Source organism: Saccopteryx bilineata, chromosome 4 (genome assembly GCF_036850765.1).
Source record: "Saccopteryx bilineata isolate mSacBil1 chromosome 4, mSacBil1_pri_phased_curated, whole genome shotgun sequence".
In the NCBI taxonomy this organism is placed as follows: domain Eukaryota; kingdom Metazoa; phylum Chordata; class Mammalia; order Chiroptera; family Emballonuridae; genus Saccopteryx; species Saccopteryx bilineata.
In genome coordinates this window covers 11,391,459-11,418,062 of record NC_089493.1, presented here as the reverse complement: position 1 = coordinate 11,418,062, position 26,604 = coordinate 11,391,459, and the positions used below count along the sequence as shown (strand labels likewise).

Here is a 26,604-nt window from a genome sequence, read left to right as displayed (position 1 = left end):
GAGGCTGAGTTTTCTCTAGCATCAACGTCAGCATCTCCTGCCCTCTTTGGCTCCCTGACAACACGATCCTAATAATCCCCTCCACCAGGACAACCGAGATGTGGATGATGTCCCCAGGTGCCATGCTGGGCAGAGTACACACCTTATTTTATCTAATCCTCATCATGTCCCTGGGAGGCAGAGGCAGCTGGCATTTTGGGATGCAAAACTATAGAGGTAGGGGGTGAGCTGGAGGCGTGGGGAGGGATGGGCAGTGAGCTGGAGAGGCCACAGACTCCCTCGGGATGTGACAGGAGCACAGCCTCTGCTGTCAGTCTCTGAGGTATCGGGGCTGTCTGCTCCTATGCCTCAGCTTAGCCCGTGCTGACGAACACGCCCAGCCAGGGGATCTCTGCCCAGGGCATCTGTCACCATGTGCCCAGTGCCAGGCCTCCGCTACCGGGAACATGGCAGAAAGCAGAGTTACAGACAAAGCCTGGGCCTTCAGTCAGTGGCCTCCACCCCTTTGGGGGCCTCTGTTTCCTTTCTGTAAAATGGAGCCAAGGACGCGTGCCTCCCGCCTTTGATGAGACAGTGTTGGTGAAGGCTTCGCTGCCGCCAGGCCCACAGCAGGCCCTCCAGCAGGTGTCATTCCCAGAAGCAGGGCATCAGCTCTCCTTTCTGGAGCCTTCTCTGCTCCAAGTCCCTCCAGACCTCATCCGTCACCATTCTCGCTGGACCTTATCTCTGATGCCAACTAGTAACTGCTGTCCGGGTTCAGACTGGACTTTTCTGAACACCCTGGCTCCCAGGCATGACACTTATACCTCTGGTGAGTTGCAGAAGATGAGTTCACCAAGGTCGGTGACTGTGTCCTATTCCTTCCTGTGACCCACGCAAGGCCCGGCACAGTGCCCGGCTATGCCAGGGACCAGCAAACCTGCACTGAATTCATCCCCCGAAGCGGGAGGCTCACACAAACCAGACACTCAACTCACCCAGTCAGCCACACAGTATTTACCGAGTATTTACACAACCACCCCCCAGTAAATGTTACCCCCACTCTCCATTAAGAAAATGAATACAGATTAGGTAACTCAGTCAAGGTCACTGCCAGCAGCAGGCAGGCCCGAGAGACTTCCAACCACACTCCTGCCTGCTCTTTCCCCCTCATCTGTCCTCAGCAAACTGTCCCTACACCCCACCCACCAGACCCCTCAGGCTTCCAAGATTAGTGTACCTACGTTGGGCTCAGAGTGGGAGCACTCCCACTGGAGAAGCACCCAGCCAACATATACAGAAGTTTCAAGTGGCCCCAGGAAAAGCTACAGACACTCTGAGCCTTCAGTATCAGGAAGTCCAGGGAGCCTCTGGGTCGAGGAGCAGCCAGGACCCACAAGGCCCCAGGCACCTAGCCCTGCCCAGGGCAGCACCCCGCGGGGAGGCCTGGGGGCTCTACGGCTGAGGAATGCCAGAGCTGACCGGCGACACCAGCAGCAGCGACAGCAGCAGAGGCCGGATTCTCCCTCTCCTCCTCAGAAGGAACCAGCCCTGCTGACCCCTCCATCTTCGACTTCCAGCCCCCACAACCGTGAGGAAGTTAATTCTGTGGCTGACGGCCCCCAGTCTGGGGAAAGGTATCCCGGTGCCGGGCCTCCCTAGGGCAAGGCCATCGGAGCCGGGGCTGGAGCTGAGACCGGAAGGGGGGAAGGCAGTTCCGAGGAAGGAGGAAAGCCAGCAAGGGGCCGCGGGCGGAGCTGCGCTGGGTGGATCTCAGGGTGGATCTCAGGGCGGGGGGGGGGGGGGGGGGGGGGGGGGGGACGACACGCAGGTGGGGTGGGCGGTGCAGCGCCTCCACGGCCGGACCAGATGGGAAGGCGCTCCCCGGCCTGGGCAGGGAGTTACGCTTCCGTTCCCTTTGAAGAGACCACTCTGGAAGCTAGCACGTGAGAGGCATCAACACCCTGCCCAGCACATGCTATAAGCACTTAACACCTGGCAGCTGTCACTTTTATGGCTCCACAGAAGAGGGCTTAGGGGAGAACTTCAAAATGACGGTGCTTTGAAGACAGCGGGGGCCGTGGGTCAGGGGCCTGGCACTGACAGGCACTGACACCTGGGACACGAAGCCGTCGGCCTCCTTGTCCGTAACCTCGGGGTCCTGCTAGCCCTTACCATGGGGACTACAGACCCGAGTCGCCCGGGATAGCGCCGAGGGCTCCTGGTGAGAGAAGAGCACACGCCCTGGGCGGGGATGTCCCCTTCGGGTCCCAGATTTCCTCCCCTGCCCTCCCCTGGCTCCCGCCCGGGGTGTTTCTCTCTGCTGACAACGGAACACATATCTCACCGTTTCCTTCATCTCCATATTGCTCCCAGAAAGGCAACTGGCAGCCCAGCCCACAAACGGCTAAGAATTCTCCCAGCCAAAAATACATCCTCTCCGTGTATCCTCTTTAACAATAAGGGAAACTTTTGAGTCAAAAGTCTACAAAGCCTGCATAGATTATTTCTTAAGCCCCAAAGCTTAAAAATACTCTTTCTATAGTCATTTTTTTCCAGTCCAAAGAGAACATTCCTTGGGGCAGTATCCAAACTGGTATTTGATACAATGTTAATGAAGGAGTTTTGTTTTGTTTTGTTTTCCAAATGTCCAACTCATTCCAGGAAAGAGAGACCTTCAGAGGCCCACACCCCTTGCCAAGGCACCGGGGTGTGTCAAGGGAAACAGGCGTCCTCAGCGCAGGGCTTCTCAGGGGTTTAGGTCGCTCGTGTACACCGGATACCCTTGCAGAGCTTCAGGGTAGCCATGTCTCGGAATAGTAAGTGGTGACCCCGGTGAGTCGCTAAGACCTGCGATGGGAAGAGCATATTCTGAGGGCTGTCATGCATCCTGTGCTGCTGAGCAGCTGCTTGCTAAGCTCGGCTTTTAAGTCAGGTCAATGGGAGGCGACGGCCCAGAAAGCTCGTGGACCCTGTGAGGCCCGCCCCTCTCTCTGGGGGTGTGAGGGAGGCCCCGGGACTTCTGCAAAGCCTGGTTGGTTTCGTGTCACTGGGGCAGCAGCTGCTCAGAAAGCCTCGCCACAGAGACGCCCGGGAGACTCAGAATGAAAGCAGAGACGTGAGAACGCCCACCCAGCTCACGGGAGGCGCTGCCGGTGAAAGCGGACGGCGGGATGAAACCAGGCGTGGGTTTTCCCGGCGTCGGCAAATTCATCAGCAAATTCAAATTCGTTGTATCACAGCTTCTGTTCAGAGGGCTGCAGGAAGTGTAATTTGTCTATTACTGCAATGCTGCAGGTGAGAGGAGACCAGGGTCGAGGAAGGTCCCCTGGAGTGGGGATGTAAACTCAAGCATGGGCTCAGCAGCCCGCACCACAGAGGAACGCAAAGAAACAGCCACTGGCCCTGGCCGGTTGGCTCAGTGGTAGAGCGTCGGCCTGGTGTGCAGAAGTCCCAGGTTCAATTCCTGGCCAGGGCACACAGGAGAAGCGCCCATCTGCTTCTCCACCCCTCCCCCTCTCTTTCCTCTCTGTCTCTGTCTTCCCTTCCTGCAGCCAAGGCTCCATTGGAGCAAAGATGGCCCAGGCGCTGAGGATGGCTCTGTGGCCTCTGCCTCAGGTGCTAGAATGGTTCTGATTACGGCAAAGCAACACCCCAAGATGGGCAGAGCATCGCCCCCTGGTGGGCGTGCCGGGTGGATCCCGGTCGGGCACATGCGGGAGCCTGTCTGACTGCCTCCCCGTTTCCAGCTTCAGAAAAATACCAAAAAACAAAAAAAGAAACAGCCACTGTGTCAACTGGTGGAACCACCTTGACTGACAGCAGGAGCCTTCGTAATGTCCCAGGGCAGGGGCCAACCCCACCTACCCGTCCCACGTGCCCAGCTCCTCCTCTGGGCCAGGCCCCATGCTGGGCCCAGGCAGAAGCACCAGGCTGGACACAGAAACCGACCAGTCACCAGCAGACAGGGACCACTGGGGTGGCCAGTGCAGGGGGCTCCGCGTGTAAAGAGCCTCAGGTCAGACCTGGGTGGGAGCCTGCCAGGGCAGCAGACTGGCAGGAGAAGAGCTGGAGAGAGGGTCACACAGGTCCCCAGGGGCCAGGGGGGCAGAATGACAGAGGCTGGCCCCGTGTGTGTGTAACAGGATGAGACCAGCGCACAGGACGGCTCCTGGGCAGCACAGGGACAAACAGGGTATAGGAAGGTCTAGAACGAGGGCAGTACGAGGAGGAGGGGAGAGACAGACAGACATGGAGTGAGCGAGTGAGTGGCGGGACCAAGGATGGGGTGTACTGCACACACAGGACAGAAGCCCCTCAGGGGTGGGGAGAGGGGGGCTGGCTGGCTGCCTCTCTCCAAAGCCAGAAATGGGGAGAAGACAGCGCCCAAAGGCAGTCGAAGGCTTCCAGGTCTCCCCTCCCCCCAAGCCAGCACCCTCCTCCCAGTGCCCTCCCTGCATCCTGCTCAGCACAGCCCCACAGTCTGGCTGAATTCCGAGGTAGCTTCCCGCACACAGGTGCCTGCAGCAACCCATGGTTCCTACGGCAACCACCCCTCCCCCTCCCTGCAAATCCCACACTGACCCAAGGTAAAATCAGTGGGTTTATGGGAATGCAGAGAGGTGCCCAAGTTCCTTGACTCTGACCCAGAAAACTCTCCTGCCCTCTGAGGAGACCTGTAGGACCCTCAGAGGGTGACTCCAGTCCCCTGCCCAGCTACGCCTTTACTCATCTGTTTCTGTGCTTTTCCAGAACACTCCACAAGGAATGGAAATGGAGGTGGGTGCAGCCACAGCTCTGATCATCATGGTCGGCAGGATCTGTCTGCCGTGCTCCCCCCCCCCCGTCAGAGGGCAGGGAGTGTCCTCGTCACCTGGGTGCCCCTGAGACCTTGACCCTGAGGGGGGGACTAGGAATTTCTGTGGCTGGCTGAGTTGGGAAGCCAAGATGAGACAGGGCACCCACTGAGGGCAGAGAGGAGGCTGGGAGGAGGCTCCTGCTCCTTGAGCCCGGGCGGCAGTGCCTCCCTCCGCCCTGATGCCCTGAGCCTCCCGCTGCCCCCCCTCACCTCTCCTGCCTGGCATCGCCGTGGCAGCCTTCTCCTGCCCACCCGACTCCAGGCTCCCACAGCCTGCACGCCAGCCCCCTGGAGAGCACACACCCCTCTCTCGGGCCCCCCCTCTCCCAGGGCTCGGCTGTCTCCCAGGACAACACGCTGCCCCCCCTGCTCCCCATCCCCTTCCAAAAAGATGCCTCTACTCTGCTGCCGGTGGCGTCTGGGACCCTGGTCACCCCGCTTCACAGGCATTCACTCCACACAGAGAAACCAAGCAACCGTGTCCGCCTGAGCCCCCGCCAGGGCCGAGGGGAGGGCCCTCTGGGGGCAGATGCTGTCACCATTGCCCGAGGCAAAGGGGCTGCTCCAGGATGACCACGTGGGGGCCGCGGGGACGCAAGGGAAGGTCTGGTGACTCGGGTGTGGGGTCAGGAGGTGGACTCAGAAACGGTAGCCAGTGTGTACGCAGTGAAGACGTGGGTGCTCATGTCTGCAAACATACTCAGGGATGTCCCAAGTCAACCCCTGCAGACTGCAGCGCTATGGGGATTCCGCACCTTGAGTCCAGGGGCAACGGGAGGCCAGCAGACAGCCCAACAGGCAGCGCTGTCTCACAAACAAGGCTTGGAGAGCAGGGCTCTGGGAAGGGGGGTGACTCGGGGCAGCAGAAACCGGCCTGGCTGGTCCCCCCACTGGCAAATGGGGAGCAGAGGCCCTTGGGCACCGCGGATGCCATCCAGGGTAGCAGCCCTCTCTGGTTGACCAGGGTCAGGTGCCCTGGCAGTGCCTCTCTATACCGCAGGACCAGCGGATGTCAGAGCCAGGATTCAACCCACCCTGGGCCGACCTGGGGCATGAACGCCGGCTGGGACTGTGTGTGGGTTGGCCAGGGGTCCATAAAGGGCTGAGGCCCAGGGCTTTGGACTGCGGGCCTGGACGGTCCAGACAAGACTTGATGGGAGGGGCATGTGTGGTGCCAGGTGGCCCTCTCCCCGGCCTCGACCTGAGCACTTTGATGACTAATGCATGGTTTTCTTATTCCTAAGGAACCTTAGAGAGGGCAGAAACGGGTGGGAGGACTGGTCATCAAGGCTACCCCTTCCCAAGAAACAGGCATGGCAAAAAAAAGCATCAATTACGTGATCAGCAAAACCTGGCCCCTTCCCAAGGAGCCCACCGGGCAACCTGGAGGCCAGGGAGAGCAGGGCCAGCCGAGCCCACCGGGCAACCTGGAGGCCAGGGAGAGCAGGGCCAGCCAGACCAACGCCGTTTCCTTGCTGCTGGGTGCACTCCTTTCAGCGTCGAGCTGGCCCCAGATGTCCACAGGGGTGCAGGGGACTGAAGTGTCCTAAGGGCACACGGACAAGGTCACAATGGTCAGCCTCTGCGTCAGTATGAAAAAAGCTGCAAACGTCTCACTGAGGTTTACGATAAAACCAAAGACACTGAGAGGCCACACAGGGCTGTGGCTGGGTTACACCCCTCAGTATATACAGTGGACTTCACATTCTGCTGGCATCTCCAGCAATGAATAAGTGTGACCCCTCCAGGCATAGCAGGGGACACATGGTCCAGATGACCCTCGAGGGTCTCGTTCTGCTTGCTGGTAGCTCCCATTACCCCCCCCCCAGTCTCAGCAGTTTCCTGAGCCCCCACCTGCCCAGAGAGGGAGGAGCCTGACTCGCTGGCTTGGGCCCCCCGGCCGGGTGGAGGGTTCTCCCATCTGGCTCTGGAAATTACTCCCCGAGGTGCAGACCCAGCTCCCGGGAACACTGACCCTATTCTCTCAGCTCCGGGATCACGACTAAAACCACGAGCAGCCTCCTCTCCCGCACATCTCAATACCCGGGCAGGGAGGACACGGCCCCAAGAACCAGGAAATGCTAAGAAAAATGTCACAGAAGCAGAGCAAGGAGAGGCTGGGAGAGACCGGTAGCTGCCACAGGAAAGGTGACCGTGAAGGAAGAATAAGGACCACCTGCCGTGGCGGTGGGGCAGCCCCCAGGTCACTGTGTCCCGTGGCTGTTAGAGAGCTAGGAAAGCCACGGAACAGAACGTTCCTGCGGTGAGGACCCTGCTGTTCCCCCACCCACTCAACAACGCTCCTTTTTGCTTGGATACTGACTCACTTGTCAGAGCTGTTCTGAGACAAGTCTGGCCCTTAGGGATGTTCCCTGCCTCCTGGGTGAACTCCTGGCTCAGCGACACAGCCCAGCGGGGACAGTCCTAATCCCGGGGCCGCACAGGAAGCCCCTGACCTGAGTAAACCTCCCTGCCAGTCCCCTGACCCCAGGGCAAAGCGACCTCTGGGTCCCCTGCACTGCAGAGTCAACAGGAAGGAGGTCAGATCCCACCGGCCTGCTCTGCCCAGGGCGGAGAGGGGCGTCTGCTCGTGTGTCAGGCAGGGCCACGGGTCTGCCCAGGGCGGAGAGGGGCGTCTGCTCGTGTGTCAGGCAGGGCCACCGGTCAGATCCACACGAGCGTCTAACAAAAATGCAAATGTTCGTAAGGATCATTAGCTGTTTCAAGCACCATGAAGGACGGGCCTCGCTGCTGGAGCACAATGGTTGCCGTTGGCGAAGGCCCAGCGAGGCTTCGCTCTACATGCCCAGACCCAACCCCAGGTCAGAGCAGCCTGAACCCTATAACCACCTGTCGGCTCTACTTCACAAGGGAGCCAGCCTGGGACTCAAGAACATCCAGCTAAAGATCGCAAGGCTGGGACCAAAACCCGGCTTCCAGAAGGGTGCCATCTGAAAGCCCGAGACGGAGTAATTCCTCTTGGCGTCCCATGAACCCCATATGGGACACGGCTGACCCCGCTCACTGGAGGCTCGGACCCTTACAGTGTCCCACAGTGGAGACAGCGAAAATCAGGCAGACCGGAACAATACCAGATGTGGCTACAGAGTGACGCAGCTTAAAAAAAAAAATCCCGATTAAGTTATTATCTGCTCATTCATTGTCAGAGATGTTTAAATCCCGAATCACTGACGCACAATAGATAATTCTTCCCGAATCTCAGAGAACCCATAATATTTGCTATACATCCCTCCAATGTTTACATGTATTTTTCCCCCAACCTGAATCATGCTAAACAGATTTGGATCCTACTTTTTAATTAAACATGCTATAATGAACATTTTCCTATAGCATTGCCTATTCTTCTAAATCACTGTCATTTAAAGATCAATAAAGCATAATTTATTTAACCAACTTCCTACTACTTAACGTTTGGCAGTCTCTAACTGTACAAGGGAGGAAAGAGGGGGCTAAATGGGGATGGAAGGGACTGGCTGGGGCGGGGGACTCACAGCACAGTGTACAGACACACTGTGGACTCGTACACCTGAAACCTCCACAAGCTTATCAACCAAGGTCACCCCAATAAATTCAATACAAATTTTAAAAAATAAAAGGGAATAAAAAGCAGGATATATGTTTAAACCCAGGAAATGATTTTTCTGAAGACAAAGAGGTAAGTTCCAAACAACTATCTAAAAATGCATTCAGCCTGACCTGTGGTGGCACAGTGGATAAAGCGTCGACCTGGAACGCTGAGGTCGCCGGTTCAAAACCCTGGGCTTGCTTGGTCAAGGCACATATGGGAGTTGATGCTTCCTGCTCCTCCCTCTCCCTTCTCTCTCTCTCTCTCTCTCTCTCTCTCTTTCACGCTCTCTCCTCTCTAAAAATTAATAAAAAAAGAAAAAATTAAATATTAGAAAAAAATTTTTTTTAAATGCATTCAGTGGAAAATCTCATTTCCTGGTCCTGCCAGAAAATAAGATGTTTAATAACTCCTGAAAACCTGTGACCTATTTCTTGCTCAATTCCTCTCCGAACTGAACCCCCAAAGAAGATGTCCCCTGAGCTCTGGAGTATGTTCCCTGTGCTCCTGCCACTGATCTGTGGACCCCCACTGCACCAGGTCTTGTGCGGGCACTGCCACATCAAAGCCCGACACCGCCTGACCAGGCAGTGGCACAGTAGATAGAGCGTCGGATTGGGACCAGGTTCGAGACCCCCAGGTCGCCAGCTTGAGCATGGGCTCATCTGGTTTGAGTAAAGCTCACTAGCTTGGACCCAAGGTCGCTGGCTTAAGGGGTTACTCGGTCTGCTGAAGGCCCACGGTCAAGGTACATATGAGAAAGCAATCAATGAACAATTAAAGTATCGCAACGAAAAACTGATGATTGATGCTTCTCATCTCTCTCCGTTCCTGTCTGTCTATCCCTGTCTGTCCCTCTCTCTCTGACTCTCTCTCTGTCTCTGTTAAAAAAAAAAAAAAAAAAAAAAAAAAGCCCGACACCGACTCCTCCCTGGTCCTACCAAATGAAGCCCAGAGCCCTGGGAGGTCCACCTCTTGGGGGACCCGGCCCCGACCTGCCTTTGCCTCCCCCCACTTTACTCCATACACCTGCCGGCCAAGCAAGATTCTGGCTCCCTGAAAGTGCCCTGTGCCCCCATCTCCTTGTTTCTTTTTTTTTTTTTTTTTTTTTTTTTTTTTAATTTTTCTGAAGCTGGAAACAGGGAGAGACAGTCAGACAGACTCCCGCATGCGCCCGACCGGGATCCACCCGGCACGCCCACCAGGGGCGACGCTCTGCCCACCAGGGGGCGATGCTCTGCCCATCCTGGGCGTCGCCATGTTGTGACCAGAGCCACTCTAGCGCCTGAGGCAGCGGCCACAGAGCCATCCCCAGCACCCGGGCCATCTTTGCTCCAATGGAGCCTTGGCTGCGGGAGGGGAAGAGAGAGACAGAGAGGAAAGCGCGGCGGAGGGGTGGAGAAGCAAATGGGCGCTTCTCCTGTGTGCCCTGGCTGGGAATCGAACCCGGGTCCTCCGCACGCTAGGCCGACGCTCTACCGCTGAGCCAACCGGCCAGGGCTCCTTGTTTCAAATAGGCTCTAGGATCAATTCTGCAGGAATCCCCGTCCTTCGCTCTGAGCCTGCATTTCATAAACCTAAGACGCTGGTGTCAGACCCATAGACCATTCCTGGGAGGCCACTTAACCCCGCCGTGCTCCAGTGGCCACCAAATGGAGAGAGAGGAGGCACCAAACCCCCAAAGGGGGCTGTGAGTCACTCCTGACAGATGGTGGCAGCTCGGGGTCTGACCCTGCCCTCCAGCTTGGCACCTCCCCCCACCGCGGCCAGCAGTGCGCCAGGTGGGTGTGGTCTCCATGTGCTGACCCCAGATCTCCTGGGCTTGTGCAGTGGCAGACTACAGAGTCTGGGACTAGGAGGGGGATGAGGGACACTTTCACTTGTCTTCCAGGACCTCCCAGGCCCCGCTGGCCTCACCCTTGCTCCGCACACTCCAAACGCTCTCAGGAGGAGGTCAGAGCATATGCAGGTGTCCCCGCATCCCCACCCACAGGAGGAGGTGCCCCACCTCCCATGCAGGCTACCGAAGGCATGCCTGGTGCATCTTCTGAATCAGGCAACATTCTGTTCTTTTTTAGTAAAACTGCCTTAATTTTAAAACTAGCCAAGCTCTCCATCCTCAGCATTTCCTTGGGAAGAGGGAACAATCAGGTGATTTCATACCCATTTTACAGACCAGCGATCCAAAGATTGAGGGTCTGTGTGAGGGCAAAGAGGAGCGAGCCCAGGCCCATTGCTGGAGCCTCCGAAGCAAGGCTTGATCCACGTTACAACAGCCAGGTCTGTGCCTAGGAACATCACCCTTGGCCATGGCCCTATGAAATGACAACAGCAGTGACAGCCTGTCACACACCTGCCATGTACAGGGACCCTGTATCCCGGCTCAATCCTCATGACACGCACCACAGTGGAAGCAACTAAAGTTACTTTGTAAGTTAAGGGCACTAATCTTCTAGAGTACAATTACCATACGCCCCAGATCTCACAGTATCAGACCCAGGACTCAAACACAGGTCTGACAAACTTGAAACATGTCTTTTCCTACTCTGCGGCCCCAATGTTCTCATATATGTTCACTGAATGAATGACAGCCACCTACGAACAGAAACAGCTGCTGAGAACAACAGTCCCGCCTCCTCAGCCAGGGAGCGTCCACCAGTGCCTGGCTGGGCCTGGGGGCTGGGGTTTTCAAAAATGCCTGGCACTTTTGCAGGTCACTGAAACCCCCTGACGTGTAGCCAACTGGCAAAGGATTCGCTTGAGGCTGCGATCTCACCTGTTTTCAGGGTATTGATCAAGCCCTCTTAACACAGACAAGGCTGGGACCAGGGCCGAGCTGTGACCTTTTTTTTTTTTTTTTTTTTTTGGTATTTTTCTGAAGCTGGAAACGGGGAGAGACAGTCAGACAGACTCCCTCATGCACCCGACCGGGATCCACCCGGCACGCCCACCAGGGGCGAAGCTCTGCCCACCAGGGGGCGATGCTCTGCCCCTCCGGGGCATCGCTCTGCCGCGACCAGAGCCACTCTAGCGCCTGGGGCAGAGGCCAAGGAGCCATCCCCAGCGCCCGAGCCATCTTTGCTCCAATGGAGCATTGGCTGCGGGAGGGGAAGAGAGAGACAGAGAGGAAGGACGAGGGGGGGGTGGAGAAGCAAATGGGCGCTTCTCCTATGTGCCCTGGCCAGAAATCGAACCCGGGTCCCCCACACGCCAGGCCGACGCTCTACCGCTGAGCAAACTGGCCAGGGCCAGCTGTGACCTTTCTTTTTTTTTTTTTTTTTAACACAGGGACAGAGAGAGGGACAGACAGACAGGAACAGAGAGAGACGAGAAGCATCAATCATCAGTTTTTCATTGCGACACCTTAGTTGTTCATTGATTGCTCTCATATGTGCCTTGACCGTGTACCTTCAGCAGACCGAGCAACCCCTTGCTTGAGCCAGCGACCTTGGGTCCAAGCTGGTGAGCTTTGCTCAAACCAGATGAGCCCGCGCTCAAGCTGGCTGTCTCGAGGTCTCGAACCTGGGTCCTCCGCATCCCAGTCCGACGCTCTATCCACTGCGCCACCGCCGGGTCAGGTGAGCTGTGACCTTTTCTAACTTGAAGAAAAGTTTTGCAACTTGGCCTGTGCTCTGTCTGCCTTTTTGGGGAAACTGGGGCTAGTGGGTGACCCAAGAGCTGGCTTCAGGATGCCAGGCTGAGGCCCAGGAATAGAGAGACATACCCATGGCCAGAGAAAGGGAGAGAAGCCTCAGACAAAGAAAAGAAAATTAAAGTCTCTACCTATCCCCACATTGATTTGAGGTCCAAACCCTTTCTCGTCCAGCTGCTGCCAGCATAAGAAAACCAGGCGCCCCCCACGGCCCACACTTAGCACTGGCACAAAGTGTCGACGCAGCTGGCCATCTGGGCCACAGGAGGGGTCATGGCACACACAGATCTAAAGCTGGGGCTCAGAGGTAAAACGACTCGCTGGAAATCGCACAGCGAAGGGAGGCCAGGGCTGAAATCCACCCCGTGTGTGCGGAGAAGAGAGAAAGGTTCCCCGGGGGCAGTCGTGGAGAAGGAGAGAGAGCAAGTGGGTTTCTAAAGGCAGGAAAACAAGGAGAAACGCCTGACCAGGCGGTGGCGCAGTGGATAGAGCATCGGACTGGGTCTCAGAGGACCCAGATTCGTAATCCTGAGGTCACCAGCTTGAGCGCGGGCTCACCAGCTTGAGGCCAAAAGTCCCTGACTTGAAGCCCAAGGTCGCCGGCCTGAGAAAGGGGTCACTCGCTCTGCTGGAACCCCCCACCCCACCCCCCAGTCAAGGCACACAGGAGAAATCAATCAACGAACAACTGAGGTGTACAACGAAGAACGGATGCTTCTCAACTCTCTCCCTTCCTGTCTGTCCCTCTGTCTCTGTAAAATTAAAAAAAAAACTTTTAATTAAAAAAAGGAAGAACACAGAAGGAAAGCAGGGATGGAAACTGCAAAAGCCTGGCTGCCCCCTGGAGTCACTGCAATAACACAGGTAGGGGTCAACCCCAACTGGTACTTCCTTCAGGGCTGTTACCAACAGGAAATTCCATGCGACCCTGTCAGGCAGAGAAATGCCACACCACAGGCAGCCTCACCCCACCCAGCCCTGCCCGCCTGCGGAACAAAGTACGCCAGTCAGGAATGTGTACCCGGCCTCGGCCAGCCCGGGCCAGCCCGGGAGGAGGCGAATTCTTATCTGGCCCCGATGATAGCCAGACTCGATTACCAAGGCGGGAGGTGTTGTAATCAGGTGCGTGTTACTGGAGCACATCAGGGCTCTGAGGTCATGCTCGGACCACAATCTCTTCATGACCTGTCAGCAGAGGGCCTGGCAGCCTGCCCAGGGCCCCCCAGGGCGCGGCCCCCAGCCCTTCCCACACCACGTGCCCTGGTCCACGTACAGCCCACCCACACCTTTCTGCAGCTCTAGTTTCACCTTTGTCCCTGGAACATTTACAGCCTCAAAGTCCACTATTCGGGCACCATCCCCACCCTGGGTTCTGAGCACATGGAAAGCCTTCCTCCTTCCCCAGAACTCTCAACTGTCATCATTCTGGAATCCGGCCTGTGAAAGACCAGCCTCCAGCCTCTCTCCTCTTCTGCCGTCACCCCAGGGAGGCCAGAGCCCGTCAGGAGGGAGACCAGAGACGGTGGCTGCAGGGGAATCCGGTGGAGAGGGGCTAGAGGCAAATGGAGAAGCACAGAAGAAATGCCCACAGAGGAAATGTAAATGTTGAGGAGGCTGGTGTGGGGCAATAGGGAATGGTGGGGACTGTGGGCAACTGGTTTAAATATTGGCAACTAACTCAAAGGAAAGAGCGTGCGAATCTTGTATAGGCCAGGTAAGGCATTTATTTGCAGGCCAGATACTATACAAGTCACCAGTTTGTGATCTGGTCCACACCCCTCTGCACAGAGAGGACAGCTGAGGCTTAGCCACGAGAAAGGGGAACATGACGAAAGTCATGCTGGTAATTACCGAGTAAGTCGAGGACAAAATTCAGCCCCAAGCTCAGGCTAGTGCTAACTGGCCCCCTTCCGGCACCTGCCAAGCCGAGGCCCTTGGGAGCACTGCGGCATGTGGCTGGCGGCAGACGGACCCTGGGCTGTGGACGAGCCTGCACAGGGCTCTCCAGGTAGAGGACTGAGAGCTGGCCACATGGGAGCCCGGGACGGAGCCACAGGTGATAACTAACCAAGGCCGACCATCGCCCAACTCCGTGGGGGTCTCATCCTGGAGACGGGGCCCACAGCCCCAGGAGGCAGGGAGAGGGGTGTGGCCCTCTGCACAGCCCTAACTGGAGGGGCTGCCTCAAGCACCCAGTTGATTAAGGAAGAAGAACCAAAAAAAAATCCAAAGGCATTGTGACCCACCAGGGACCATGGTCAGGGTGGACTCCAGGGCCAGAACCAGTCTGACTCTGGAGCCAGGGAGGCAGAGGGGAACAGGGCATCTCGGGTCCCCAACCCTGTAAGATGGACCCTAAAGAGCCAGAACCGGAACGCTGCCCTTTCAGCCTGAGAGGAAGCCTGTGTCTGAAGCTCCAGGTCTGATGACAAGTCGCCAGCAGCACTGTCCTCGCCCATCCACGCACAGCGTTTCACGACCCAATCAAACCTTCCAGCCTCACCTCTCAGAAATAAGCGGAGGCCAGTGACCTCTCGGGGCCAACAGTCAGCCTCCTATGCAGCTCTGGGCTGGGTCACTTGGCCAGCCAGAGGAGCGCAGGGGGCCAGGTGAGTGCAGCCTTTTAATATTCAACTGCTCTAACGACCCCAAAGAGCACTGCTGCAGCCCACAGGCCTGAAGTCTGCCGCCTCCCCCTGACAAAGGCTCTTCAATGGGGCTGCTAAAAGGGAAGGAGATGGTGTGCCTACTTACAAGACATTACAGCACTTAGAAGCCAATTAGAGACACTGCGTACAAGCAAATCAGAGAAGTGACTAAGGACCAGTAATAAAAATTAAACTGTACTTTGAACTCTCTGATGTGGAATTTTTTCTGCTTCGGAACTAATCTTCGAGTCCAGTCTCTAGCCTGGGTGAAACCCAATCCACCCTGAGCCAGAACTGCCAGAGCACCCTTCCTTTTTCTTTTTTTTAAATGTGAGAGGCGGGGAGGCAGAGACAGACTCCTGCATTTGACCTCAACAGGGATCCACCCGGCAAGCTCACTAGGGGGAGATGCTCGGCCCATCTGGGACACTGCTCCATTACTCAGCAACCAACCTCTTCTTAGCACCCAAGGCAGAGGCCATGGAGCCATCCTCAGCACCTGGGGCCAACTTGCTCAAACCACTTGAGCTATAGCTTTGGGAGAAGAGAGAGAGAGAGACAGAGAGAGAGAAGGGGGAGGAGTAGAGAAGCAGATGGTGGCTTCTCCTGTGTGCCCTGACCAGGAATCGAACCCGGGACTTCTACACACCAGGCCGATGCTCTCCAGCTGAGCCAACCGGCCAGGGCCAGAGTACCCTTCCTAAAAATGTTCTCACCCATTCAAAAATCTTCAGTGGATCCCCATTGCTCCTAACCAAGGATACACACTGTCTCCAGCTCACATTCTACACTCACCGCTCAGTGCCTCCCAAAGCAGCTCACTACTCTGGTTGAACTGGTCCACTCCTGGTCCTGGAAGCTGGCCCCAGGCCCTCAGATACACATGCAGAGCCCTGCCCTCTCTGTGCCCCCACCCCACCATGCTCTTTTCTTCTGCAAATGCCCCCGTGTGTGGTTGGAAGCACACCATGCTCCTCTATCTTAACTCCCAGAACACCTTGATCTCACCTCCCAGGATAACCTTAAGCTCAACTTGAGACATTTTTGTGGGCTGTGCTCAGGGTCTCAGACACGCACAGACTTGCTTACAGGAAACTGTGTACAGAAAAGCCACACCAGGGAGCAGGTCGCAGGCTAGTTGCATTTTCTCTGTTGTAGAGGAGGAAACCGAGGCTCAGAGAACCAGCACTAACCCAGGGCCCCGGGATCTGTGCTGAGTCTGTCCGGCTGAAACCTCCTGTCCCACGTGTCCCCCAAGTGCTCTCGATAAAAGAAAACCATGAACCATGTCCCTGCTGTAAAAGAGATAAGACCAGCACACAGGAAATGGTGAACTGCCTGAACCAACTGGGTGCAGAGGTTCCCGAGTGCTTTGGAGACGCTGGACTCACGGGGAAGGGGCAGGGAGGGAGGGGCGGCCCAATGCGGGGGGGGGGGGGGGGTGCAAACAAACAAAAAATCTCCAAACGAGTGGGCACTTGGAAAACAAGGGACAGAATCACAGAATTAACATTTTTCCATTTCTCTATGGCCTGAAAACTCCGACAAGCTTCCTGCCACCAGGACAATCATGACTGCCTCCCACAGCAGCTGAAGAACACCCCCAAGGAACAAAACAGCAAACCGGTTGCTCATGACCGTCAAAGCTCGGTTACTCAATAACCTACCCAGGCTGCGTCCCCACCAGCAGCTCTTGTCAACGGAACTGCTTGAAAGATAAACGGGCAAGGGCCGAACGCACGACCGGCCGTCAAGTGCACTGCCAACCTCGGCCCCAGGTGCGCAGAGAACAGGTGAGTCACAAAGGCCTGTGTTCTTGCTGTGGCTTGTCTTCCTCTCTCCATCCACCTCCCAGCTGAACCAACTGCCCCTCCCCAAGAGCGGACGTGGGGCAGGGGGCTGAACTGGGAGTGAAGCATCAGGAGGACAGACCCCTCGGAACCGAACGGCCGGGGCCCGGCAGTGAGTCAGGCTGCCGGCGGCGTCACTACCAGTTGTTGCCAGCCTCACATCCCGGGCCGGCACTTTTAAGACACATAATCCCAGCGGGCTGACACCCTACTCACTCTCGGGGTGGGAAGTGACTGAGGCCTGGCCAGTCAGAACAGCACATCATCCAGAACTAAGTGACTGGTGCAAGAATAGGTGCCATGGGTTGAACTGTGACCCACAACAGGACAGTTTAAAGTCCTAAGCCCCCTACCGACAAATGTGGCCTCACCTGTAAACAGGGTCTCGGCCGATGCAGTCAAGCTGAGACGCGAGGTCACTCGGGTAACTGGTGCTCTCATAAGCGGAGGAAAATGCCACACAAAGACAGAGACGCAGAGGAAGAGGGTGGCCCTGTCAGGATGAAGAGAGAGGCGGGAGTGATGCTGCCACAGTCAAGGGCCACCTGGGGCCACCAGAAGCTGGACGAAGGATCAGAGGGAGCGTGGCTGGTTCTGCTCGATTTCCAACACCTTGAGTTCCAACTCTGAGCTTCCAGAACTGAGACTACATTTCTGTGGTTTTACTTTGTTGTGGCAGCCTAGACAACGAATATAATAGGTATATAACCCCAGCCAGGCCAATCAGAGTCAACAAGTACCAGCCCTGGGACTTGCGCTAGACGGAACTTGACACAAATGGAGAGTCAGGCCTGCTTCCTGGGAGGTCGTCAGGCAGATGGCATGGAGATGCCGGCCACTGTCTCCACCCGACTCGGCCAAGCCTGCCCCGGGACGGCCTACCCAAGGGGCCTCACAGGCGAAGAAACAGTTTCAATGACACCAGGTTGAGTCCTTGGTGGCCTAGTGCTGTCACCCCTACCTCTGGGCTTTCTGAGGCATACACGCTCATAAATTCTATGTATTCATATTTCTTTAAGTCATTTCATGCTGAAAATCCGTTGCTTACAAGCTAAAGAGCCTATAGGTTTTATCACACATAAAGTACAATTTGTTCCTTTAACGTCACATCCGTCCAACTGAACAGGATCCCTAACAGCTGTCCCCCTGGGCATCTAAACTTTCCATACGACAGTAACAACACTCAAAGCCTTGGCACACGCCTCTCAGACACATGCCTCCAGCCTCCAGGGTTTTGATTCAACGGTGCCCAGTCTGTGTCCCAAAGTTGCACTTAATCTTTAATAGCAAGAACAGCTCAGCCACACTCAGATAGCAAAGATGTTTCTGACTATAAGAAACGCTGACTAAAGACGGCTTACGTCAGAGGTGGGCCCCGAGGGCGTGAAAGCTTGACGTCAGCAAGAACCCAGACCCAGGCTCTTCTCGTGTCTTTAACTGTCTGCGCACTGTGACAGGGTTCTGTCCTCTTGGTCAGAAACTGTCTGCCAGGGGTCCAGGCACCAGAGCCCCGAGGGTACCTGGACGCGGGCAAAAGAGGCACAGCGCTGCCTTTTGTAACAGAGGAGGTGCCGTTTCCTCACGTGGGAATGGGCAGAACTGCACAGCTCGGGTGCCGGCCCACAAGGGGCTTGGGATGCAAGTCTCTGGCAAAGGGAACTGTGTCGGCATGGTAGGCCGATCGCCACGGCCACTCAGCCAAGGGGGCCGTGCGGGAGAGGCAGAGGGGAGAGACCCTGAGACGGCCACTTCCCAGTATTAAGGAATAACTTAGTCCACGTGCCCCCTTCAAAGTCCTGAAACACCACTCTGGGGTTTGTAAGCTGACCTTTAGGGTCAAGTCGACAAATAGAGAAGAATCGTTTATCGAGGGCCGCTCACGTACCATGTTCTTTGCTAGGCAGTGAGATGAGGGCTCTCGAGGACCTCAGAGGTAACAGGGAGGGAGGACGGTCAACCTGAGACAGCTGAGAACTGCTGCCCCAACCCCCGGGGTGGGGGAGCCAGGAGCCCGGGCAGAACCTAGAGGCAGCGCAGAGGAAGGAGGGGCAGAAGGGAGGTCGAGACCGCTTCCCCTGGGAGTAACACCTGACCAGTGCCCATAGGGTGAAAGCAGGGGGCGAGGCTGGTCACAAGAGCGTGCAGAGGCACAGAGATGGGTCAGTCCAGGGTTGGCTGGCGTTTGACTTGGGGAGGGGCCGAGCAAAAGGAGAAGAGTGCAGTGAGCTCTCTGAAGGGCTAAGAATTTCACCTGAAGCCGTGGAAACCAGGAGAGTGACTCGGGTCATGCTGACGAAAGACCGCTCCACAAGGAGGGGGTGGGTCACAAGGCAGGGGTGCCAGCCAGAGGACTGGCAACTCTCGGTCAGAGAGGACAGGGGACCGATGACAAAAGAATGTAGGTGGGAATGTCAGGGCTGCATCCAAAGGGAGACTCAACAGGACCCAGGGCCCGAAGAGGTAGGGATGTGGAGGGCTGGAGGCATCCGCACTGGCCGGCCGGGCAGAGAAGGGGGCAGCACCTTCATTCTGATCCAAGAAACCAGGAACAGAAGCGATTTGAAAGGGAGGGTGGCGAGTCAAGTTCCAGAACGTGGTGCCTCCCACACCTACAGGGCTGCTGGCTGTAGGGTGGGGGCCAACAACCCCTCCCACCGGGAAGCATGCTGCCCGCTCTATTCCACTCAGCGGCAAGAGAGCGTGTGAGGAACAGCCTTTCTGGCACAAACCAAGGGCAGAGGGCAGGAGGCTGGAGGCCGAGGAGCCTTATCACTTACTGCCTTAAACAGAAGCAGACGCCCCGGATGGTCCGCAGAGTTTACACAAGGAGGATGGGCTGCCTGGCCGGCTCCGGAAAGCCCAGTAGTTACACCCATTCTCATGTCGGTGCCGACCGTCTGCAAGATCGAAATTGAGCCTCCATTTGTAAAGGCCTCGTCTTCCAAGAGCCTCAGGTGGGCAGGATGTGGCCCGCCTGGCTCAGCCACCTCTGCGCGGAGGAGGTGGGGGGCGGGTGCTTCCACCCCCTCTGCCCCAGGAAACCGTCAGCTGTCCCCATTCTGCACACGGAGGCCCTTCACTTTTGAACTCCACACATTCCAGACAGTTCTCTGAAAGCCCAAACAGCATCTTCGGCCCTGTCCACTGTGACAGAGAAAGGAACAAGGGCTGACACCAGAGGCCAGGGGCTGCAAGCTGGGGTCTCCTGCAGCTGGCCCTTGAGAGCACGCCGTCCATCCTGTGCCCCTCCTCACGAGTGACATTTCTCCCTTCCATCCCCTTCACCCCCTCAGAAAGGTGGCAAATCAAAGTCCTGGAGGGCGAGAGGTCCAGCAAGCATAGCTCTGGAAAGATGGGGTCAGACGGAGACGGGTTGGAGACCCAGGCGCCACAGGGACCCTGCCGCACGGACCGCCATGACCGGCAGTGTCCAGCCGGCGGCACGCCCTCCGGGTCTGGGGCGGAAGTGAGCGGTGCTGACCAGTCGGCGGACACGAGGCCTGCAGAGGCAGCTGTGCAGATGAACATGCTCGGTCCTCAGGCGGCTCTGACCACCGTGCCCAGAACGTGCTGAACGTTCAGAGTGGACCATGGCCCAAGCACGTCTCCCACTGAGGACTGGGACCGCCGCGCCCCCGGCACAGGACCCGGCTGGCCCCGCACACAGCCGACTGCCTGATGGGCAGTCCATGAACCAAGCCAGCCAGTGACGGCCCGACTCCACCGCCCAGGACCACCCCGCTCACCACAGCTCACAGCGCTCTGCACGCGCTGAACTGCAATGACCGGGGCCCGGGGGAGGGGCCGGGCCCGGGTGCCAAGGCCTCGGCTCTGCCCCCCAACGCCAGTGGTCTTTAAACATTCTCTGACCGCAGATGTCTTGCTTGAAAAGAAATCTAACATGGAGACCCTCAAAATAAAAAAACAGATATAAGTTGCTGCTGTCGTTGAGGGGAGCCTACTGCGTGTAGAGGAGTCAGCAAGCCACCCCCCCAGTGACACTCCCTCCTGAAGACCCCTAGGTCCCTCACAGCGCCCAGTTTGGACACCTGCGCTAGCCCCGCCGGCCAGCGCCAGTCCAGTGACGAGGAAAAGCCCCTGTGCCTCGGCGTGGGGAACGGGAAACCGCAGACGGAGAGGTCTTCCAGCCTGAGAGCTGCATCACCGGCCGGTCCCCGCCATTGTTCCGGGGGGGGGTCCCCGCCACTGTTCCAGAGGTGGGCGGGGGGGGTCCCCGCCACAGTTCTGAGGGGGGTCCCCGCCACTGTTCCAGAGGTGGGCGGGGGGGGTCCCCGCCACTGTTCCAGAGGTGGGCGGGGGGGGTCCCCGCCACTGTTCCAGAGGTGGGCGGGGGGGGGTCCCCGCCACTGTTCCAGAGGTGGGCGGGGGGGGGTCCCCGCCACTGTTCCAGAGGTGGGCGGGGGGGGGTCCCCGCCACTGTTCCAGAGGTGGGCGGGGGGGGGTCCCCGCCACTGTTCCAGAGGTGGGCGGGGGGGGTCCCCGCCACTGTTCCAGAGGTGGGCGGGGGGGGGTCCCCGCCACTGTTCCAGAGGTTGCGGGGGGGGGTCCCCGCCACTGTTCCAGAGGTTGCGGGGGGGGGTCCCACCACTGTTCCAGAGGCGGGGGGGGTCCCCATCACTGTTCCAGAGGTGGGCGGGGGGGTCCCCGCCACTGTTCCAGAGGTTGCGGGGGGGGGTCCCACCACTGTTCCAGAGGCGGGGGGGGGTCCCCATCACTGTTCCAGAGGTGGGCGGGGGGGGTCCCCGCCACTGTTCCAGAGGTTGCGGGGGGGGGGGTCCCACCACTGTTCCAGAGGCGGGGGGGGGTCCCCATCACTGTTCCAGAGGTGGGCGGGGGGGGTCCCCGCCACTGTTCCAGAGGTTGCGGGGGGGGGGTCCCACCACTGTTCCAGAGGCGGGGGGGGTCCCCATCACTGTTCGGGGAGGGGTCCCCACCACTGTTCCAGAGGTTGCGGGGGGGGGTCCCCGCCACTGTTCCAGAGGTAGGGGGGTCCCATTCACTGTTCCGAGGGGGGGTCCCTGCCACTGTTCCGGGGGGGGGGGGCACTCACACACCTTTGCCTGAGAAATGTCAGGAACCACCGCCCACTTCAGAGCAACGCTATTATAAGAAATGCCAGCACATTCCACTCCTGAAGGCACCAGCCAGAGCGTGCCTGGGAGGAGCCACAAGCTCTGCCGGGGGCTGACATGGGGGTAGAAGGTCGAGAGAGCAGAAACAGAAAGCACCGGGTTCAAATCCCAGCCCTGCCAATTAGTAGCTCTGTGCCTCTAAAATTTCCACAGCTGAAAGGCAGAATAATTAATCACCCTACAGCTTGTACACTGTCTCGGGGTTTACCTGAGGGATCTCTTCAAGTGCTTTATAAACCACTCCCCAATGCTAGCTGTATTTACACTGGCTTAATTACCGGTTTCTGGAAGGCCGCGCACAGCAGATGCAGTTTCCACTGAAGGTCTTTGATTACAGATGCCAGGCATGGAGGGCAGCCTGCTTCTCCCAGCAGGCTCCCAGGATTCTGGGCTCCAGACCTGGCTGACACCCTCTTAACATGGGGGCTCAGTCTGTCCTGAAGGAAGTACTAAGGGAACCCCCAGAGATCGCCTGAGCAGGGTTCAGTGGGCTGAAAGTTCACCTGGCCTCTGGCCAGTGACCGACCCGACCCGCCTACCTCACCAGGCGCACCCTGCATTCAGGACAATACCAGCCTGTACCACCACCCTCTGCTCCCAAACCCGGGATCCCCACGCAGCTGGTGGCCCAGGCACAGAGCAGATTCCCTGTGTCTCCCGCACCCAGCGCTGTCCCCCCGCTCAGAGACCAAACAGTGCCACCCAAAAAAAGGAGCAGGACACAATTGTCCAGACACCTGAAACGCTTGGAAAGAGCCTTGACGGCTTTCTGAGTGGGGCCCATGTGACCCCATCACCTCTTCCCCACCATGGTTAAAACCGGTAGTCCGAGGACGGGGTCCTCAGCCCAGCAGCAACATGACCAGAAAGACCGTCAGAGATGCGAATTCTCAGCCTCCTCTGACCTAATGGTTCAAAGAGTCTGGAGCGAGGCCTCCCCCTGGTTGAAGAGGCCCTCCTGGGGGTTCTGGTCACACTCCAGTTAGAGCACCAAGGCTCTAATCAGTGAGCCCACCCTGGCTGCCTGTCACAATCTCCAAGGCAACATCAACATAAAGCAATGCTCAGGATCGTCCCCATACCCTGAAATCTTGATCTGATTAATGCTACCCAAGGGTGGTTGTTTTAAACACATTAAAAAGAATACAAGGAGCACAAAGGAGTTTTAGGGCAGCGAAACTATGATACCTCAAGGTGACGATGCCAGGATGTAATATTATAACGTGATACCATAATGATGGATACATGTCATCACGTCTGTCAAGGCCCACACGCGGAGAGGGAACTGTCCCACTCAGTGAGGGATGGTGACAGTGGGGGAGGCTATCTATGCCTGTGGAGGGGCAGGGGGTGCATGGGACCTCTCCACCTTCTGCTTAATTCTGCTGTGAACCTAAAACCGCTCTAAGTAACACAATCTGTTAAACGGGGGGGGGGGGGGGGGGTCCCAGGTGACTATAATTCAGGGGGTCTGTGGAGCCTGGGCTGATGGCTCAGAAGGCAGACAAGCAGGACAGCCAGGCTTCAGAGTCAGCAGCTGAGACCACACAAGTCTGGAGCAACCAGAGAAGATGTTAGAAGGAGGGAAGTCATACTCATGACTCTTGAAAGAGGAAGAGACGGGCTGGGGAAGGAAATGGGATAGGAAGGGCTTTCTTTAAAAGCACTTTCTTGTAGCCCATCCAACAATCCATTCACTCCAACTCGGCTTCTAAGACCTTCCTTCCCCACATCCGCCTTCACCCCGCCCCCCCGGTGTGTCAGCGAGTCAGGTGCTGGCCCGAGAGGCACTCCACGTGGAGTCAACCAGTCCCCACTTTCTAGCCAGTGAACTTGAACAAGTCACTGCATGTACCTGCTTTGACCTCAGTTTCCTCACCTGTAAACAGTAAGTATCAGGCGTCATGAATGGGACACAGGGCCTGGCACAAGGTTAACACACCATAAACGCAGGCTGGTGCAGCCCGGAGCCCGCGTCTGCTACGTAGAAAACAGCACCTTACCGTGTGTGCTTGCGTCTCCCGCCAGCGCCAGCTCTCGGCTTGGAGGGCAGAGTGGGAGAACAGAACAGGAGAGGGAACCCTGTGCCTCCACGCCCACGCTCCCAAAGACAGGCTGGAAGCCCCGGACAGAGCGCCCTTCATTCCATACACGTCACTGGGCGCCTGGTCCAGGGGCTGTGAGCACAGGGCCTGCACACCTTTGATCACAGGAAGGCCCCAGTCCCGTGAAGGACAAGAAGGGTGTCCCCGGAGTGCTGGCTTCCCGCCAGGATGGCCTCTCTGTGGAGCCTGGATCGCCCGTGGGAAAGGGAGCCTCACCTCAGAGGGGAGCCCAGGCAGGGGGCACCACGTCCCTACAGGCACTGCAGCCTGAGCACCGACATTCTAGAGAGAAGCCAATGGTGCACATGACCAGACACAGCACACTCTCTGCCGCCTCTGGCTTTTTCTTGCCTTTTATTTATGTTTTGTAGGCCTTTTATGGGAGTAACATACAATAAGGGGAAAAAGCACATATTCATAAACTGACGCCCAAGAGCAAGACTGGGAAGAGAAGTCGACAGGACCCCCGCAGGCTCCGCCCAGCCTCTCCCTGGGCCCCTCCCCAGAGGTAACCACAGCCTGCCTCTGTCCCCGCAGAACAGCCCTGCCTGTTCCGGAACTTCATGGAAATGGGATCGTACGCTGAGGGCTCTTCTGGGTCCGGCTTCTCTGGGACTCGCTTTGTGCGTGGCGGCTGCTGGTTCCTTCTCACTGCGGCTCAGGATTCCGTCACGTGAGCACAGCACAACGTACGTACCCCGTCGGCAGCTGATGGACATCTGGCCTGTTTCCACTCAGAGGCTATTGTGAACACTCCCGCAACATTCTGCGCCTGTGTTTTGGTGGACACGGACACTCCTTTCTCTTGGGTGTGTACCCAGGGGCAGAACTGGGGGTTAAAGGGTATCATATGCTTGGCTTTAGCCAACTGCTGTTCCAAAATGCCCTATCAATCTCCAGCCCCACCCCGTTTTCTTTCTCCCGGTTCCTCTCTGCCATCCCGCTTCGTACATTTCCCGTCTCCCGCCCTTCAGATGCAAGCGCTCCCCGAGAGTGGAACTCCTACAGCAGACACTCAATGAACACCCGCAGGCCAGGTGAGCTTCAGCATTCCCACCTGCGCACGGAGCTCAGGACACCTCTCAGTGTCCCCTGTGGTCCCTTCCTCCCAGGTGCCTTCCCAACGCCTGAAGCCCCGTCTTCATCCAGTCCCCAGCCCAGGTGCCATTACTACCAAACAATGTCCCTTCCACAGGACGGAGTGCCCGGCTCCTGGGAAAAGTCCGGCCTCGAGTCCTGGCCCTGAGAAGACCAGCTGCCCTGAAGTGGCATTCCCGAGTGCGGGTGGCAGGCCAGGCCCAGAGAAGGCGGGGCAGTCAGTACCCAGTGAACTTACGGTCAGTGGGGAGAGCCAGAGCGGTGGGTCTAACAGCTCCATGGGGCTGAGGCAGGTGAGACCCTAGGGTGACAGGGGAACACTGGTGAAGCTGGACCTGCCCTAGTCAGGGAAAGCAGAGAGGGCTTCAAGGAAGAGGTGTCTCAGGCATTACTTCTTCTAAGATGACTCTAGTTCCCTAGAGAAAGAAGGCTAGGGTAGACAGTGCAAGCTAAGTCTGGGATGTGCAAAGCAGGGGAACAGGCCACATGAGGCAGGGTTGTGGGGTGATGCTCACTGCTGGCAAGGCAGAGGGAGATGAGGGAAATAGAGTAAGAAAGATCACAGGGTAGGATGGTAGTAGGGACAAAAATTAACCAAGCCAAGGCCTCTGGGCCCTGTCCTGGGGTGAGGGAGCCTCAGGGGTGCCCCACACAGGTCAGCTGATTGCAGTGTAGCAGGCACATGCAAGGAGGCACTGCCATCTTTCTGAGCTACTGACTCCGACCCAGCAGGCCTTGGGAGTGGGTGCATTTCCCACAGGTGCCCCTGAGTGCAGTGGCTGCTAGTTCCCAGACCATGCTGGAGCAGCAAGGGATTGTGGGAGCATTAGAGAAGGATGTCGCTGTGGGTCCCTGAGGGAAGGGGGACCGACTGAGATGTGGTAAAGCTGGAATGGAATCCAGTCTTTTTTTTTCCATAAGTGAGAAAAGCAGGGAGGCAGAGAGACAGATTCCCGCATGTGCCCCAACCGGGATCCACCTGCCAAGCCCCCTAACAGGTGATGTTCTGCCCATCTGGGGCCATTGTTCTGTTGCTCGGCAAGCAACCTATTTTAGTGCCTGAAGTGAGGCCATGGAGCCATCCTCAGCCTCCGGAGCCAACATGCTCCAACTGAGCCAAGGCTGCAGGAGGGGAAGAGAGAGAGACAGAAAGAGAGAGAAGGGACTGGGGGAGGGGTGGAGAAGCAGATGGTCACTTCTCCTGTGTGCCCTGAATGGGAATTGAACCTGGGACTTCCACAAGCCAGGCTGACGCTCTACTGCTGAGCCAACTGGCAAGTGCTGGAATCCAGTCTTAAATAGCTCGCCAAGGCCAGACCTCAGTGCAGCACCCACTGCTCTACTTCACTCCACCAGCCCATTCCAGAACCTTCCACAAGGCTTCCGCGAAGGGCCTCTCCTGCAGAGCCTCAGACCCTTGCATCGCCATGGCAACAGCCCACAAACACGGGAGCCCAGGCCTCAGTGCCATAAACAACCCTGACAGGTTCAATAAATACAAATGTACTGCAGCAATTTATGGGGAATTTATGAGAAATTAAAAATTCAACTTGGACAATAAACAAACCCATTTCAGAATCTGCCCCACTTAAACTTAAATAAACCGCATGTGAGCATTTTTTCAGCATGATGCTGCAAGGCTACAAAATGGGGCTTGCCAGGAACGCGTCCCGCG

The 26,604-nt window shown here is 57.3% G+C and overlaps 1 protein-coding gene across 3 annotated transcripts in view; it reads right to left on the bottom strand.

Annotated features, from left to right (window-relative positions):
* The window catches only part of ITPK1 (inositol-tetrakisphosphate 1-kinase), a 162,555-nt gene that overhangs the window by 78,929 nt on the left and 57,022 nt on the right, over positions 1–26,604 (bottom strand). The window contains exon 3 of one of the 3 annotated variants that reach the window (XM_066274064.1): positions 25,168–25,230. The exons of 1 other annotated variant lie outside the window; for it this stretch is intronic. In XM_066274064.1, the coding sequence (XP_066130161.1) occupies positions 25,168–25,230 (63 nt within the window). Of the gene's footprint in view, positions 1–19,350; positions 19,471–25,167; positions 25,231–26,604 lie in introns of all 3 variants that reach the window. One more of the 3 variants, XM_066274063.1, reaches the window with a different exon arrangement.